General features: G+C 36.5%; 1 protein-coding gene across 2 annotated transcripts in view; it reads right to left on the reverse strand.

The window, feature by feature from the left end:
* Nucleotides 1–14,055, reverse strand: part of PRELID2 (PRELI domain containing 2) — a 47,660-nt gene that overhangs the window by 19,843 nt on the left and 13,762 nt on the right. The window contains exons 2-5 of one of the 2 annotated variants that reach the window (XM_089531228.1): nt 11,848–11,905; nt 8,742–8,815; nt 7,758–7,918; nt 1,177–1,246 (exon numbers count right to left, since the gene is read on the reverse strand). In XM_089531228.1, coding sequence (XP_089387354.1) covers nt 1,231–1,246; nt 7,758–7,918; nt 8,742–8,815; nt 11,848–11,905 — 309 coding nt within the window. In that variant the 3' untranslated portion in view covers nt 1,177–1,230. Of the gene's footprint in view, nt 1–1,176; nt 1,247–7,757; nt 7,919–8,741; nt 8,816–11,847; nt 11,906–14,055 lie in introns of those variants that run through there. The other variant, XM_089531219.1, reaches the window with a different exon arrangement.

Consider the following 14,055-nt stretch of genomic DNA (forward strand, 5'->3'; position numbering starts at 1 on the left):
AAAAAACTATAGAAAGATGGAGTCACCTTTGTCAGCCAGAGAGATGGTTTTTGAAATAAAGGCTTGGAGTTTAGAAAAACTAGAGCAAAGGAATAATGAGTGCATCTTGACCTGGATGGAAGCTGGCACCAGTAAAAAGACATAACATAAACTACTGAGATAAGGACATTCAGAAGCAAGGTTAGGAGGAAAGCCACTGAATTCCTACAGGAGGGGGTAAGGAGTGATGATGCAGTTTTAATGTATGCATGTATTTCTGTTCTGATTGTAAGAATTCTGTATGTTTAAATTGTAATTAGCCAATCAGGTGTATTGAAGAAGCTTCTTTGTCTTGAATAATATAAAAAGAGCCATTTTGTCTTGTTCGGGGTCTCAGCTTTTGGAACTTGAATTCCACTGAGTTCATTGTTTTCCTTTGTCGACAATTGGAAATAAACTTATGGATTTTCAATTACTAGGTCCTCTTGCCAATCCTATTGCTCTGCCAATCCTAGAAATTTAAGTTTCCTGAAATTTCTGTTACACTGTCTTTGAAAAGTGCTTTTGAATTTCTATCAGTAGAAGCACTCTTACTAAAAAGTTCAGTATGGATTCTGAAGACATTCTGATTCCTCAGTCCATCATGAACTGGGCACTACCAACTGAATGTTCAGAAGTTATTCTGATATGTGTCCAGAGGTCCATTTGGTTGAGCTATAAAAAAAAAAAAGGAGAAGTTAAAGAACCTGATGTGGAAATCTCTGTTTGATATAAAGTTTCCACTGCATGAACAAAGTTTTCATTCCCTATGTCATACTGCTCATGTGAAGGGATCTTGCAGCACCTTTGAAACTAACTGTGTGAAAAAAGCTGTAGCATAAGCTTTCATAGACTTGATTTACTTCCTCAAATGTATGGAATGCTCATGTGAACAAACTATTCACACAAGTCAAGACAGTTTCCTAAGGTACAAAGCAGACTTAAGAGGAACCTGAAGGGAAATTGAGAAGATGGGCATTTAGAGAAAATATGATAGTTAAAACTGTTAAGATTGCTTTTATTGCATATAATTATTTTTAGAAGTTTTATGGTAACAAACAGCAAGTTAAATGTATGTAACACCCAGGGCTTGAAGAAAATGTTCTTAACTCAATGAGAATATGATGAGACAAGAAACAACTTCATGCACATAAGTCACCTGGGGGATCTAATGGCCAATCCAGGGTAGCATCCCTGCAGACAGAATCATGCTCAGTGCTGTGTGCACCTTTTGCAAGAAAGAAAGAGAAAGAAAAAGTATCAAATACAAATGCTACACCTGTGACCTAGATAAATAATGCAAGTCTGTGTGGTTTCTCTCCATAATGTGCATTACAAAGTCATTTCCCTTTTCTATTTTCTATAATTTATTTTGCCCCTGATCATGCAGATGAGCAAGGTACTGAAGCTCTGCTCCCTGAAAATGTTAGCAGCTCCTGAAACTTCTGGGCTTTTTCAAGGTACAGTGGATCCTTGTTATACACTGGGGATTGGTTCCAAGATCCTCTGTGGATAACAAAATCTGTGGGTGCTCAAGTCCCATTAAATATAATGACTTAACAAAATGGTGTCTCTTATAAAAAAATGGAAAATCAAGGTTTGATACTTGAAATTTATACTTTTTTTGAACATTTTCAAAGCATGGATGCTTGAATCTGCGTATAAAAAATCCATGTATAAGAAGGGCCAACTGTATTGTCAAGAATCTTTCAAATATCTTTGCAGTCTTGAGGACAAGTAACAGTTTGAGGAGGAGCAGGAGGCAGAGGAAAGACAGAGCTTAGAAAGTTGAATTCTGCCCTAAATAACACAAGCTGCACATTTTCTGCATTTCTGTGTAACTGTAACTGTAGTTTACAAACAAAACTGGTCACAACCTAACACTACGAAAAGATTTCATCAAATTGCCTGACAAACACAAGGGACTTATCTCAAGGCAGGTTTAATGACATGGAAAGTAAAATGATTGAGTAAATCAATCTACTCTTATTGATCAACTTCATATATCACACAACTGTGGAGTACCCAACAACTTCAGCATAGATTAGCCAGCTGTACAGTGAAGGCAAACCAAAGATTAATCCTCCATTAAAAAATGGCAGCTCAACAAAGTTATACCAGTCTAACAGAAGTCATCTTCAAATTGTCTTTTTTAAGCCAAAGGTACCAACACCTAAAGATTAGGGTAGGATGTGTTAGAAACTCTTCCTGCCACGAAAAACTAGAAGCACATTTGTCTGATCTTTTTATCGTATATGTTTCCATTTTTACAATCTGGTACATAGTAATCTTTTAGTAGCACAGAGCACACCTATTTTGACTTTCCCTCCTCCAGTTTTCTATTACCATTAAGATGTGATACATTATGCAATGCAGATTAAAGACAAGGTTCAGTCAGATTTAATGGCACAGAACAAAGCTTCGGCAAGCTGTAATTTCAAAAGGAACAAGTACTGCTGCTGTACTTTCAAGAGGTGCATTTCAGGAACTGTCAAAAGTGATGTCCACATGCTTTAAAAAAACATAGGGCAGGCAAAAGGAACAGTGCGGAAACAAACACTGCACTGGCAAGAGGCTGTGTTTTATATCCAATTTTGCCCAAATGGATAAATCACTGTACAGATTACATCTCCCTTATTTGAAATGGCTGGGACCAGAAAAGTTTTGGATTTTGGAGCTGTTCAAATTTTGGAATATTTGCATATACATAATGAGATATCTTGGAGATGAGCCCCAAGGTTAAAGATAAAATTCAATTATGCTTCATATCCGCCTTCTATAAGGCTCATTTTATACCATATTTTTAAATAAGTTTGTGCATGAAACAAAGTTTGTGTACACTAAACCATCATAAGTCAATAGTTGTCACTATTTCAGCCACCCATATGGACAACTTTGCATTTTGGAATGTTTCAGATTTTGGAAATCCGAATAATGGAAACTCAACCTGCATAGTCTTGCTTGATATAGGAAAAACAAAAACAACCTTAAATATTTGGAAACGTTTTCAGGAAAATTGGGAAGAACCACATATAACCTAATGAACAGCCCACTTTTACATGACAAGCCTGGGGATGGGGGTGGGGAGAGGAAATGGAAAATCAGAGGTCAGAATAGAATGCCCTGGTTGGAAGAAATGGTTGCCTAGAACCCTGCATAGGAGTGTTTCTGTTTGGTGTTAGGATAAATTGAAATATTTTTGTTTCTGTCCCTTATGTTATTACTCAAAAAATCTGAGAGTATGTACAGTATGTAGTAATTAGTGTCACATAAGAATACCGTTCTAGAACAAACTGGTAGAAGATTTACTCTATTAAATCCTCTCCCCCTAATACTGAAATATACCAGAGGTTTCATGGAAAAAACACACCTGGTCATTTCTGCTCTGCAATAACAATGAATAGATTTCCTTTTCATCCAGGTGGCCACTGCCTTATATATCCCAAAGGACATGAGTTAATAACCCTTTTGATGTTAACACTCAATTTTTATATTACCTACATAACAAACGCGGGGGGGGGGGGGGGGGGGGACCCAGCAGGATCACAGAATGTGAGCATGAGTCCCTTATAATTTTAATAGATTAGAGGAGTAAAGTTGCCAACTATATATTTATCTGCAAATCACTGGGGAACCTCACCATTCACAAAACCACTTTTGTGATTTTTGTTACTGCACTCTTCAGCATGTGCAGTAATAATATTCACATGCTCACCAGATACTATGCATTACCCTTATATCTTTTGTCCATATAATTTATCAAGAAATAAACTGAAGGAAGAAGCAAATTAGAAAGATGCAATGTGAGATTCAATAAAGAAAAAAACATTTTGAACAAAGGGGCACTTTTTTTCCTGCAGGCCCCAGGAATATGAGCAAAAAACTTGTGCCATATATTCTACTGCAGGTACTATTTGACAGAAGGATTTCCCACCACCACCATTCATATGCACGTTCCATCTGTTAGGTTTTGTCTGCCCATTGTTAAGATCCTTGTATAATAATACAGTACTTCAGATGTATTTATTCTGGGAGTACGTTGGTATCTGAGCAACATCCTTAGAATTTTCAGTAGATCAATGAATCCTAATATCTGTTTATAAAAAAATCCACTAAGACTGTTCTTGGGTTACCTATCTAAACCAGAACTCATTTATTTTTCTAGTTCCTAGTTCCATTCTGAAGTGATATACAATTCTTCATTTTTTATTTTTCATTAGAGCTAATTTCATAAATTAGTTACATGTTAGTAGTTGTGAATTTTTATTCTGTTCTCTTACTAAATTCTTATCACTTGTTATAATCCCTTAACAAGTTGAATAATTCAAGCAAAAGACAATGGGATGATGTGTAAAAGGGCAGTTCCCTTAGGAGAAGCTAATGTCCTTCCAGCCTGGTGCCCAAAACCTTCTCAGGGGCTAAAAGCTTTCTCAGGGAATGGTGTATGAGGTCATAAAACAAAAGTTCAGCAAGCTCTCCCTCATGGTTTGGCTTCTACCTGCATGACCCATAGTGTGCCTAACTCTCCAGTGTCTGGGGAGACTCCTGTGCACTACAAGTGACCTTTCTACAATACCTGGAAAGACTCTGGAGTTCAATCATGAAAGGAATTGGTCCAACCCTGTGTTATAGCTACAGGTCCCCATTCGGCTCTTACAGCTCTGGCAAATGGTTCTATAGGGCCTGACTCTCTGCACAAACTCATCCTTTTTGTTGCTCTTTGCCACAGTGAATAGAGAGACAAACACTTGTTCAGGCAGCTTGTCCTGATGCAACTGCTAGTCCTTCATCAGAAAGCCTGGAAGGCTATATCACCATCCCAACATTGCAAATGAAAAAAAGGTAGGAATGCTGGACATTTGAGCTGTGTAATCATTTTGAGGCCAATTAATATTTGTTGAGAAAGCTACTGTTTGTTTGTTTGTTTTAAAAAATAAATAAACATCAACATACAGTAGGCCCTTATCATCTGCTGCGGTTTGGTTCAAGGGCCTCCCATGGATCCCAAAATCTGTGGATGCTCAAGTCCCATTAAATTCAATGAAATAGCAAAATGGCATCCCTTATGCAAGATGGCAAAATCAAGGTTTGCTTTTTTAAATGTATATATTTTAACATATTTTCAAGCCATGGATGGTTTAATCCATGGATAAAGAATCCGTGGACACAGAGGGCCAACTGTATATACATTTTAAGTATCCCTTATGTAAAATGCTTAGGATGAGAAGTGTTTTGAATATTTTTGGATTTTGGAATACCTGTATTTGCATTTATTATTATTATTATTATTATTATTATTATTATTATTATTAAGCTTTATTTATATATGCACATAATGAGGTATCTTGGAGATGAGATCCAAGAATAAGCACAAATCAACATAATTTTGCGCAAAACCAAAGTTTGTGTACACTGAACCATCAGAAACCAAAGGTCTCAGCCTCCCATGAAAAAAATTTTTGTCCCCCCCCCCCCCCCATTATTTTGGATTTTGGAATTCTGGATAAGGGAGACTCAACCTGTATATCAAAAGCCCCATATAAGACCTCAAGACAGCATACAGGTGAAATCAATACAAAGAGATTAAAAGAAATTATAACTATGAAATAATTTCAAAATATTAAAATATATTAAATATATTAACAAGTTAAAACAATTTGAAAATATTAAAACAGTTTTAAACCCCTTTGCGTAGTAATTTTAATTACTTTGTGTAGTATTTGATGTACATCAGTGAAGATCAAAGGCTTTAAGCCATGATTTTACTTAAAGGCTACAGTAAGTCAAACTAAGATTGGTACCAATTGAGCCTTCAAGAGGAGGGCATTCCACAATTTAATGTCCCACACCCTATGGAGGGATCGAAGGGATAAGAGTACCTCCCTGAGGTTGTGCATTAAGGTAGCCCTAGTTATACCTATATGGGAGTAAATGAGCAAAAGGGTCTAGTATTTGCCTGAGATTCCAATAAGCTAGTGAATGAATTCCCTGAGAAAATTTTAATGCACATAGCAGCATCCAAAAACATCGCACACATCCTTGTACTCTGATTATAATATCACAACACACACACACTGTTTTATCAAAATGGAGCTGATTGTTGTTTCACATGGTTTTCATATACAGTGCACCCATTCCATATGCAGGCGCACCATACGTGGCTTCCGGTTTACGCGGAAATCGCATCGCCATTAAATGAATGGCATGCGCAGCCATTGTGCGCGCACCACACCACCACAAACAAGAGCCCCAGTCTGTTGAATGAGGCTCGAGCTTACGCTGGATTTGCCTTATGCGGGGGGTCCAGAACGGATCCCCCACGTAAGGCAAGGCTCCACTGGGTATGTGTGTGTATATATTAAAGTGAATAATAGTTTACAGTGGATTATGTCATTTAAGATCATTTCATGCTCCAACACATTTTCCTTCTTTTACATTGTTAATGCCTGGGTGCCATTCCTATGCTTATCAACGGTTCATTACATGCATCACTTCTCACTAGATCAAATATAATCAATAATTGCTCTCCCTCCAAAAAATGAATTGGCTGGAAAAACCCAGCTACTGGGTTTGAACAAATCTTTACTCTGGAAGTACAACAATATTTTGTAAAATACACACAATGTAGAATACAGCTGAATATAATAAGTTTAACAAAACTAGTTTAGGTATTACTGAACTATTGTTACTACATATGGAATAAGCAAAAAAGAATACTTGTCACTAGTTAATTGGGTATCTTCCTTGTTCATTTTGATCTGCTCTACTTCATTATATTATTTTCATCATATATATTCATTATTTTATGCTTGAGCAATTGCTTTTACTGAGAATATCTTTCACAGTAAGAACAGATTTGGGGAGCAGAAAATTCTTGTAACAGGAAAAATACCTAGCTGTTACACATTTCAGCAATGTCATTACTGATGAATTGTCCCATGTGCTTGTAAATGTGCTTCAGATGAGCAGTAGTACAGAAAACCCAAAGAATATGAGCTTTGGGACAGCCTCTCAGGAATATCCTTTCATTTGAACCACAAGGTTTCTAGAAAGGAATTCCTAAGAAAGAAATCTGGAAACTCTGCAAGCAATTCTTGCTAAGACCTGAGATCTAGCGCTGGTTGTGAGTTGTTTCAATGGCTAGCTGAATCTAATTTCTCATCACAACCGCAATATATCAAGCACAATAAATATAAAATAAATGCACAGTAATTCTTGATTTGTGTACCTGGCATGGAATTCCAAATATGATTATTTTTGGAGCCGTATATGTGCAACCCAGCTTGTAACTGTTTCCTACCACATCATAATAGCAGTAAAAAGAAGGTGAAAAAGTGGCTTTAGAGACAGGAGGCTTTATCCTTTTCCATATTTCCCTATACCTCCTTGCTACTTCAGGCTCACTAACCTGTGACACAGTACAGTAGCCATATATCTTTGTGTATATCAGGTAGTTGGCAAAAAACCAGGGCCTGTTCTTTAAGCCCTAGACAGGGCACAAAACAGGAGGGTTACTGAGACTTCAGCTAGCCATATCCACCTGGCAGGATCCTCTCAACTTGGTGGTCACAAATTGTGTAGGCCTGCCTTAGCCATCAGCTGTGAAATTATGCTCTGAAAGCAAATGGCTACATAACAACATCCCATATTCTCATGGTACAACCATCACATTCTCCTAGTGCAATGTGTGGCAAACAGAATATATTGAAATCTGTGCAAATAAAGAATCTGCATCTTACCAGTTTGGATTCTCTAAGCTTTCCCTGAAGACTGACTCTTCTTTTAGAGTGGCATACTCTGTCCACGTGAGACAGCGAGTCTTCATAGACATAATTCTTTCCTGCATGTTAAGCCAAGATTCTTCTTCTAAGTAGACCTCAGATACTTTTAGGATACTGATCTGTCAGACATAATGATAACAAGTTCAAATAATTCAAGGCATTTGGAGATTTTCAGATCCAGAAATTGTCCTCATCATACAATAAAATAAATCTTAACTAAGGATAATATCCATCAACAATTGAAAATGATACACCATAGCAGTTAATGATAAAATCATGCAGGTGTTCGGAAACTCATGCTCAGGACTTTGTTAGATTTTGCCAACTGCAACATTTTAAGTGAAGCAACAACTTAATTTGTGTGGCATTTTAGTTGCTTATAGGTCCAGTTTCAAGTAATGATTTTGAAGTCATCTGCTGACGGTTGCACACAACACATAAACAGCCAAAACATTTGGTTCATTTTACATTCTGTTTTGTACCTGCAAATTTTATGTTTTCCCATCTGGAAGAGGCATGAAAGGGGTAAACAGAAATGTGACAGAAAGACACTGTTTAAATTTCAACATATAAGATAAAGATTTTAAATATCAACACTTCAGAAAATGGAACACAAAAGAATGTAAAAATGAAGGGCTGTTAACTGGAAACCTTCAGACAAAAGAAGTTACCACTTATTTATTCTAGAACAAGATTCCTTTAAGAATGCTTCTATTACTTCCTTGGCAAGCTCTTATGTTAAAACTTATACTTTTTTATAGAAATTATCTATTTAGACACTAAGGCAATGATCTAAGATTTGAAATGCAACCCTATCATTCAATCACTTGGATTATACAGGATACCCCATGAACTAACGAAATGCTTTTCTTAAATGAGCACAAATCTGGATATTTTGCCTGCCTATACTCTTAAAAATTAATGCTGGCTACAATGATTTACCTTTCTCAAAATGTGTGGAATTACATTCTGGCATGTGGCAATCCTTTTTCGGTATATGATTCCTGTAGACGAATCTGACATAGAATAACAAATTGAGTTTTCATAGAAACAAACAAAAAGTCAAACAATTCCATTACATGTGTAAGCAGAAAGGCTAGGAAACTGCATGAAGTGAAAGGATCATTTTCCCTTCCAGATTCCAGCCCAGTTGCTAGATGGACTATGATATACTGTAATAAAGGAAGCTTAATCCAAACAAGGATGCTATCTTTGCCTATCTCAACTCACCAAAACCCCCAACCAGCCAAAGAACAGATGGCTGGGATCAAACATTTTATTGGCATCTGTCCTGGTGATAACAAAGCATAACATGCAATGCCAGGCTCTCAGGCGTGGCTGGGATTGCATTGAAACACTTAAGCTATAACATATAGCAGCCCGGGAGTCAATTTTAGAATCATTTGCATTGCCAGATACAAATTTCAAACATCTTCCTGGGTTAGAACTTGAGACCAAAAATGGCTCCTTTTGCTCACTATGCATTCTAAACTATGCAATCAGAGCACAAAATACCTATCCTTCTCCCACTATTTGTCAATGTGCATGAATTAAAGCACTTTCCTTGAGCAATTAAGATTTATTTTTGCACTGAGTTGAGCCAGCGACAAAAAAAAAACTTATTTTTTAAAGCGTGCACACAAACACAACACAACCCCTTCACAAACTTACAGTTATTGAGCTACAGTATAATATGACTGGCTTATACACTCACTATACATTTTAATATTTAATGATCCTTGTCAAGTCCAGAAGCCTCAGAATGGTGTTAACTGATAATCTGACTGGGCAAATAGCCCAAGTGGAAAAAAGGTTCTTACATAGTGAAAAATCTCTTGCACTACATTTATCTGATTCCATTTTTCAGCTAGGCAGTGCTTTGCAGGATGTTTTAAATAACCATGCTGGCTGTATATTTAGTTTACCAATATGACACATTTATGAGGAGTCATATCTGATATTTCCCAAGAGAGAACGATGGATTCAACTACCATCTAAAATAATGTACAATGGAAAAAATTTTTGTGGATTTTTTGGGCTATGTGGCCATGTTCTGAAAGAGTCTATTACTGATGTTTCGCCAGTATCTGTGGCTGGCATCTTCAGAGAATGCTGGCATGGAAGTGAGTGTGGCTTATATAGTGTGACCCTTGGTTAAGAGGAGGTGATTTACATGTTAATCTGTGTGTTGGTCTGTTGTTGAATGGCAAGGCCTCAGGGTGGGAGGATATGCAAAGAGGATTTGTGTCTGTTTGTGCTGGGTCTTGATTTTCGTGTTTTTCAGGACTGGTAGCCAAGCTTTGTTTACTTTCAGGGTTTCTTGAAGTTGTCCAAGGCCCTGAGGTTTTGCCATTAACCAATAGGCAAACGCAGATTAATACGTAAATCACCTCCAAGGGTCACAGTATATATACCCCACTCACTTCCATGCCAACATTCTCTGAAGATGCCTGCCACTGGCACTGGCGAAATGTTAGGAATAAACTCTTTCAGAACATGGCCACATAGTCTGAAAAACACACAAAAACCTATGGATGCCAGTCATGAAAGCCTTCAACTTCACACAATGGAAAGTTCTGCATTTGAATTTTTACCCCCAATGGGAGGATTACCTGGTTGTCTCAAACTGTCTATTTTGGCTCCTAGTTAAATACCAAAATGCATGAAGAAAAAGCAGGAGGAAGACTTAATGATGGGAGTCCTGCCCACTTCAGCTACCACTTCACACATCAGTGGGTCCTTCCAGGGGGAAAGGTGGCATACAAATGAAATCAATAAAATAAAATAAAAATAAGAAGGGATAGTCTCTTAGAGAATACCTGGCATATAAAACAACAGGCACATCTATCCTTCAGAAAGTAGAACCTTTCCATTTTATATGGATTAAATTTTAGTTTATTCCATACCTTCATTCCTGAGGGGATCCCCAAAACTGGTACAGTATCTCTACTGGCACCACTGATATCAACAGAAGTAAATAATAGATAGAACTGAGGGTCATGTTATTTGAAATGTATAATGAACCAACCCTCTGGTCATCTCAAGGAGGGGCCAGAATGTTCCTTCCTGCTGAAATGAGAATGTTTTTTGTTGTTGTTGTGGCTTGCTGTTCTTCATTATGGCCATAGAATAGTATGCCTGTTTCTGTGGGCTTTAGGTGATGTGTGAGATCTAGAAGTGATTGAGAAACCATGCAGATCAACAGCACAAATTCAAATAAATGCAATTAAAATTTGAATCTCTCTTATCCAAGGGAGCAGAAGTGTTTTGGTTGATTTTTTGATTCCATAATATTTGCACATATATAATGCAATATCTTGGAGATTGGACTCAAATCTAAACATGAAATTCATTTGTGTTTCATATATACCTTATACACATAGCCTTAAGGTAATTTTCTACACAATATTTTTAATAATTTTGTGCATGTACAGTGAACCATCAGAAAGCAAATGTGTCACTATCTCAGCCACCCACATGAACAATTTTTGGGCATTTCTGATTTTGGAATTCTGGATAACGGATACGCAGCCTGTAATTGCTCAATGGCAAGAATAAGCAAGTGACTAAACAAGCAGAGCAGCAAGGAGAAGGATAACAGAGATAAGAGGTTCAGCTACCCAAGCAAAGAGGAGGAACCAAAGATGGAGGGAAAGAAAAGAACTGATGATGAGCAGAAATGTGTGATATTCAATGCAGTGATAGGAAAATTTAATAAAGCTGCCCGGCTCAGTTTTTGTTTTTTCCTTTAAAAGAAGAACATGCACACCAATGTATACTGGGTTTTATTAAAATAAAGGGAAAAAAAGAGGGGAACTTTAATTGGTGCCATAACTCAGGACTTCAGTGGAGCCCTCCAGTTTTCTAAACAGCAGATTAAAAGTTGAGAAGAAAACCTGATTCACCTAAATTCTACAAGCTGTATTAATCCATTTATAAGTAGATGCACGATACTACAGAAAAGTTAGGAAAATAATTGTGACAGTAATTTCAAAAGTGCATATAATTAACTGAAAATTATATGCTAAAAAGAAGATGTCCAGCTTACCTGTTTTCTCTTCTACTGTTTTAACAGCTACAACATGTTTTTCCATTGGACTTGGATACTAGAGTAAAACGCAGAGTGTACATTTTACAAACTATTATGCAAATAGATGAAAATTCCCCACTTACTAAATGAAGAAACATTTTCATGGTGTTACCCAAGAGATTCTACAGAGAGATGGAATGTACACTAACACTTTGCTATAACTGTTTCAGCTAATTAAAATATTTGCCAAGAAGGTGAATTAAAAACTACTTTTAATCAATTAACTTTCATTAGTCAAATCTCTTCAGTATTATCACACAAAACACATTAAGTATAGATTTAAGTTCAACAGACTAACTAAATAAATGTGGGGGAGATTTTTAACTGGTTGAAATGGCATCTGAAGACGGTTTGATCCTGGCGTATTGTCCCCAACCACAGTTTAAACCCACAATTCCCAGAGTTTAGACATCAGAAGAAACTGTGGCTTAAAACCAGTGAATCTTCCAGTCACAACCTCTGGAAAGCAAAACAGAGTAAAGACCTGAGGCTCAGCACAACTCTCTCATGTAATGAGAAACTACAGCTGCCCGTTATATGTGAACCTTGTCTTTAAATCCCAGCAGTAGTTACCCCTGTATCAATGAACAAAAGAAATGTGCAGGAGAATAATCCACTGTAATCAATTATTGTTTAGTTAGAACATATTCAGTTTGCATTTCAAGTCAATATAAATAAATATTTGAACATATTACTTGAATTTGTTCAAAAGATGTAAAACCTGTTTCTCATGTAATAATAGTAACCTTGGCAGTCTAAGCCTAATAGTAGCAATGTATATTCTTAAATAAGTAATATTTAAAAGTAATAATTTAGGGAGATAGGATTCTGTATCCTTGGAAACAGAGTAGCTACTACTCATTACTGACATAGTGTTTGGCCCCAGAAAGACAAAAGGTAACATCCATGTTAACAGTGGAGCATTAAAGTGAGGTTTAACACAAAAAGGACAAAGTAATTTATCAGGTTTATTGCACTATTCTGGAAATAGGAGAAATCTTTAAGGGATTCAATCTTTCTCGACTAATCTTGCAGTATTCTTTTTCAATCACTTTCTGATCTAGAAAATCACTGACAATCACTCTGTGATCTAGAAAATTAATCTCAAATTGTGCCTTTCCACATGAATGCATTTTAAGATATAGATCAAGTCACATTGCAAGAATGTATAAGCACATATGTTTATATAAAAAACACATCAGTATGAAAAGTATACCAAAAAACATGAAACAAAAAAGGAGCCAAATTGATAAAATTAGATCTAAGACAGTCATACTAAATGAGTGATGATAAACAAAAATCCAGTAACATTCTAGAAAAAATATAATATGTATTTCTGTTTATTTACAGGAAAACTTTATTAGGTGAACTACTGTATAAGACTTTCTATATGGCAGTTAAAATGCATGCTTCCACGCTTGCTGCTTTCAAATGGCAAGTAATAGTGTAATTACATTATCAATGAAACTAGTCTATAAGAGCCATTTGTGTGAAACAATAAAGCTAAATCTTCCACTAAATACTAGCCTCTGTTACCCAAGTATTTTAACCAAGAAAAGACTCAATTTTGTGCATAGTGTAGTATAATGAAGATGAAATAGCTTGTGAGTAGGTGGAACATTAAACTATTAGCAGTACTATTTCTTCCATATAACCCTTAAAAATAGAACCAGGTTTCCATAAAGTGCTTATATATTCATCAGATTAAAGAAAACTGATAATATGAAGTACATGAATGTGCAAATCAAAATATGCACACTAAATAAAATATTTTTATTCATATACTACATTGAGGGGATGACATCCACATGTAGATGTAAAGGGGAGTCCTAAGGGAAAAAGGTTTGAGTACCACTGCACTAAACAGTTATTTTCAGGGCAGGGCCTAATTTTTACCCTATAGGACTCAGATGCAACCTGATCTTGGAAACAAAGAAGGATCAGCCCTGGTTAGTACTTGGATGGAAGATCCTCAATAAATATAAGGTGCTGTAAGCTATACTTCTGAGAACAGAACTGGCAAAAATATCTCTGAATAGTCCTTACCGAAGAAAACTCTTATGAAATTCATGGGGTCACCATAAGTCAACAGAGGCGCGCGCACACACACACACACACACACACACACACACACACACAGAGTTACCCTACACCAGACCTGCACAA

Source organism: Sceloporus occidentalis, unplaced genomic scaffold (genome assembly GCF_023333645.1).
Source record: "Sceloporus occidentalis isolate IW3139 unplaced genomic scaffold, rSceOcc1.0.p SCAF_1, whole genome shotgun sequence".
NCBI lineage: Eukaryota > Metazoa > Chordata > Lepidosauria > Squamata > Phrynosomatidae > Sceloporus > Sceloporus occidentalis.